This window comes from Penaeus chinensis, chromosome 16 (genome assembly GCF_019202785.1).
Source record: "Penaeus chinensis breed Huanghai No. 1 chromosome 16, ASM1920278v2, whole genome shotgun sequence".
NCBI classification, from domain to species: domain Eukaryota; kingdom Metazoa; phylum Arthropoda; class Malacostraca; order Decapoda; family Penaeidae; genus Penaeus; species Penaeus chinensis.
In genome coordinates, this window is record NC_061834.1 from 27993407 (window position 1) to 27998406 (window position 5000).

Genomic DNA, 5000 nt, shown 5'->3' on the forward strand with positions numbered 1-5000 from the left:
GGGGAAGGGGAAGGGAAGGGAAGAGGGGAGGGAAGGTATGGGGAAGGGGAAGAGAAGGGAGAGGGAAAGGGAGGGGATGGGGGAAGGGGGAGGGAAGGGAGAGGGGAAGGGAGAAAGGATTATAGTTATGAGTTTCAAGAAAGAGAGAGAGAGAGAGAGAGAGAGAGCAAGGGCAGAGTAGGATGTTATGTCACCGGAACGAAAGGTACGTATGTGCGTGTGTTGACATCTTTTTGTACTTTTTCTTGTTCTTTATTTTCTTTCTTACATGAGAAAGAGAAAGGAAAAGGAAAAAGAAACAAAGAGAAAGAAAAAGAAAAAGAAAAAAGGAAAACGAGCGATAGAAAGAGAAAGAGAAAGAGAAAGAGAGAGAGAGAAAGAGAGAGAGAAAGAGAGATAGAAAGAAAAAAAAAGAAAAAATCAATGAGAGAGGAGAGAGAGAGGAGAGATGGAGGGAGAGAGAGAGAGGAGAGAGATGAGAGAGGAGAGATGGAGAGAGAGAGAGGAGAGAGAGAGAAAGGAAGAAAAGAAAGAAAGAGGGAGGGAGAAAGAGAGAAAATGAGGAAAGAAAAAAAAAAGAAAACGAAAGAGAGAAAAGGAGGAAAAAACACACACACACACACACACACACACACACACACACACACACACACACACACACGAGCCGAGTTCGAGGGCGACCTAATCCTCAAAAGATCTGAAACCTCAAGACTGAAGTTCCCGAGGACGACTTATTTCAAGCTGGGGGGGAGGGGGGAGGGGGGAGGGGGGAGGTCATGAAAAAGCTTATCGTAAGCTTCAAGGAATATACAATGACCGGCATAAGCGTGTTTTCCTTATCACCGCTCCCCCCCCCCCTCCCAACACTCCTTTATCAATTCGGCGACTCTTTTCCTCTCATTCTCGTAAAAACTTCTTATCTGTCTCTCTCTTTCACTTTCTTTTTCTTTTTTTTTTTTTTTTTTACTCTCTCTCTGTCTGTCTCTCAATCTTTTTCTTTTTTTCTCTCTTTCTTTTTCTCTCCATCCCTCCTCCTTTCATTCCTTCCCTCTTTGACCCTTCCCCTCACCCCTAAAATCTCTCTCCCCTTCACCTCCTCCCCTCTCTCTCCCCTTATCTCCCTTCTCCTTTCCTTTCACCTCCTCCCTTCTCCTTCCCTGTCCCCTTCTCCCTTCTCCTTCCCTCTCCCCTCCTCTCCTCCCCTTCCCCTTCCCTTCCCCCTCACCTCCTCCCCTCTCCCTCCCCTCTTCCCCTCCTTTCCTCCCTCTCTCCCTCCCCTTATCTCCCCTCCCCTCTTCCCCTCCTTTCCTCCCCTTATCTCCCCTCCCCTTCCCCTCACCTCCTCTCCTCTCCCTCCCTTTGACCTCCTCCCCCTCCCCTCTCCTTCCCCTCTCCTCCCTCCTCCCACCCACGTACTCTAATCCTGTCTGTTGTTGCAAGGTCAACCCAGGTCGGAGGTAATTTCACTTCGCTCCGCCAGAGGGCCAACAGCCTCATAAACGCGCGAAAATCCATACTAAATCTATTTATGTTTGCTGGATAGAGGGTTAGAACGGGAATATTAGCTTCCTTTCTCTCTCTCTCTCTCTCTCTCTCTCTCTCTCTCTCTCTCTCTCTCTCTCTCTCTCTCTCTCTCTCTCTCTCTCTCTCTCTCTCTCTCGCTCTCTTCTTTCTTATTTCCTTTATTCGTTTCTAGTAATTTATTTATTCGTTTATTTAAGTATTTAGTTATTTCTTTTATCATCTATTTACTTTCTTTGTATACTTTATATTTATTAATTTATCTGAGAGAGAGAGAGAGAGAGAGAGAGAGAGAGAGAGAGAGAGAGAGAGAGAGAGAGAGAGAGAGAGAGAGAGAGAGATAGAAATAGAAATAGAAATAGAAATAGAGAGAGAGAGAGATAGAGAGAGAGAGAGAAGAGACAGTAAGAGAGAGAGAAAAAAACAGAAACAAACACAAAAAAACGCGAACAAACACAAAACAAGTCAACAAACAAACGAACAAGTAAACAAAGCCAGCAAACAACAAAAACAAGGACAGCAAGACACATACCTGTAGTAGGAGGTTGGTTGTCATCAAGGATAAGCACCTCCTCCATCTTGCTCTCTGGGGGAACAAAAAAAACAAAAACACTTATATACCTTGTTGTTATTATTATTTTCTTGTATTTTACTTTTTTCTTATTCTTCTTCTTCTTCTTCATTTTTTTTTTATTTTTTTTTATCCAGGTGTGAGTCTATTATGTAGGAGAAGGAAAGGGAAGGTGGGATGGAGGGAGGGAAAGATGGGATGGAGGGAGGGAGGGAGGGAGGGAAAAGTGGGAGGGAGGGAGGGAAAAGTGGGAGGGAGGGAGGGAAGGAGGGAAAGGCGGGAAAGGTGGGAAGGAAGGAGGGAGGGAGGGAGGGAGGGAAGGAGGGAAAGGTGGGTGGGTGGGTGGGAGGGAGGAAGGGAGGGGAATGAGGTTGGATGGAGGGTATGAAGGAGGGAAGGAAAGAAGGGAGGAGAGAGGGAGAGAAGGAGACGAGGAGGATGTAGTAAGTGAAAGGAGGAGGAAAGAGGAGAGAATAAGTATAGCGAAAGCAAGAAGAAAGAATAAGGTAAAAAATCCCTACAATATATACATATATACACAAACACATCTACATAAACACATACACAATAAAGAGAAACAGACAGACAAAATAAAAATGTCTCAAAAAATGATATGAAACAAAAAAAAAAAAAAAAATCTTGCAAATGAGGAGCAAGAGAAGGAATCGATAACCTTACCCTCTCCCCCCACTCTCTCATCCTTCTCTTCTCCTCTCTATCCTTCTCTTCTCCTCTTCCCCTCACCCTCTCTTCCTCTCTTTTCTCCCTCTTCTCCCCCCCTCACCTTCTCCCTCTTCTCCCCCCCTCATCTTCTCTCATTCTCCATCTTTCCCTCTCCTCCTTCATCCCTCTCTCTCCTTCTTCATCCCTCTCTCTCCTTCTTCATCCCTCTCTCTCCTTCTTCATCCCTCTCTCTCCTTCTTCATCCCTCTCTCTCCTTCTTCATCCCTCTCTCTCCTTCTTCATCCCTCTCTCTCCTTCTTCATCCCTCCCTCTCCCTCTCCTTCTCTTCTCCTTCTCCCTCTCCCCCTCTCCCCCCTCTCTCTCCTAATATTCAAATACGATCAACACTGAACATTAATAACACTGACGGAGGGGTTGCCAATTATACATTTCACTTAATGGTGATCTATAAATGAAAATATTATTTCTGTGGCCTCATTCGGCTGCTTTGGCGTCTGTGGCGATGTCTCGACCTTAATTGCTAGTTAATAATCTAATCTCGTTATTATCACTAATTAGACACCGCGACTCACTTCCCTTCCTTTTTTTTTTCTTTTTTTTCTGCTTCTGCATTTGTTTGTTCGTGTGTGTGTGTGTTTGTCTGTTCTTGGTTCCTCCCTCGTGTCTGTCTGCCTGTCTGTCTCTCTCCTTCTCTTTCCTCTTCTCTCTACCTCTTTCTCTCTTCTTTATTCACCTTTCCCCTCTCCCTCTCTTTTTCAATCCCCTTCTCCCTTTTAGTTATCCTCTCTCTCTCCCCCTCTCCCTCGCTTTTTCAATTCCCCTTCTTCCTTCCTTCCTTCCCCATTCTTTTTCTCCCTTTCTCTTCTGCCCTTCTCCTCCTCCCTTTCTTCCCTCTCCTTCTCCTTCTCCCTTTCCCTCTCCTTCTCCTTCTCCCTTTCTTCCTTCTCCTTCTCCCTTTTTTCTCTCTCCTTCTCCTTCTCCCTTTCCCTCACGCAAGAGGAAAACCTTTACTAACTTGTACCATTCTATAAACCGGTTGTGTTATGCCTTGTCCGATCCATCATGCTCCCCCTGTGCTGTACGTGTGTGTGTGTGTGTGTGTGTGTGTGTGTGTGTGTGTGTGTGTGTGTGTGTGTGTGTGTGTGTGTGTGTGTGATTTGTTTTCCTTTCTTTATTTCTCTCTCTCTCTCTCTCTATCTCTATCTCTATCTCTATCTCTATCTCTATCTCTATCTCTATCTCTATCTCTATCTCTATCTCTCTCTCTCTCTCTCTCTCTCTATCTCTATCTCTATCTCTATCTCTATCTCTATCTCTATCTCTATCTCTCTCTCTCTCTCTCTCTCTGCCTGTCTTTCTCTTTCTCTTTCTCTTTCTCTCTTGTCTCCTGCCTTTCCCCTGAATGTTAATATCTCGTCGAAACCAGAGGAAAAGCACCCATGCCTGACAACACACGAAAACTAGTTGTAATAACAATAATAACCCTACCTGGCCTTACTTCCCGTTTTCTATAATACAGAAAAATATTTAAAAAAAACGAGAAAAAAAGATTTCTTTCAATTTCAAAAGGAAATTAATTGATGATGATATTCGAGTGAATATAGAACGCATTTCTACATATCAATGAAATATCTGCCTATACGCTGTTCAAAGTGCTCAGCCACGTGTTTTAAACAACTTTTAAACCACTTTCCTAATTGCAGGAGAAACTAAACTAATATCTTTAATTTTCTGGAGTAATGTATTAATGCTTAATCTTATTTCTATTGCTGCTCAGTGCCTTAGAATGTAAATAGAATCGGAGAAGAAATAAAATGGTTAGGCTCAGCCACCAGAAAAATGGAGAAACACAAACACACACACATACATGCACATACCCCCCCCCCCCCACACACACACACAAGCTCACACGCACATAAGCTCACACGCACACAAGCTCACACACACACAAGCTCACACACGCACGTACGTACACACGAACACACACACACACACACACACACACACACACACCACACACACACACACACCACACACACACACACACACAACACACACACACACACACACACACACACACACCACATATACCCCCTCCCCCACACCCACACACAGACATATATATCTGCGTACCCATACAGCGCTGCCAACGACCCCTAATCTTTACGAACGACTCTCGCAATGTTGCCACAGTGGACTTCGCATGTGTGGGGAATGGGTTTCG

The 5000-nt window shown here is 44.5% G+C and overlaps 1 protein-coding gene across 1 annotated transcript in view; it reads right to left on the reverse strand.

The window, feature by feature from the left end:
• The window catches only part of LOC125033551, a 70899-nt gene that overhangs the window by 12375 nt on the left and 53524 nt on the right, over positions 1–5000 (reverse strand). The window contains exon 8 of the mRNA XM_047625153.1: positions 2054–2107. Coding sequence (XP_047481109.1) covers positions 2054–2107 — 54 coding nt within the window. The remainder of the gene's footprint in view (positions 1–2053; positions 2108–5000) is intronic.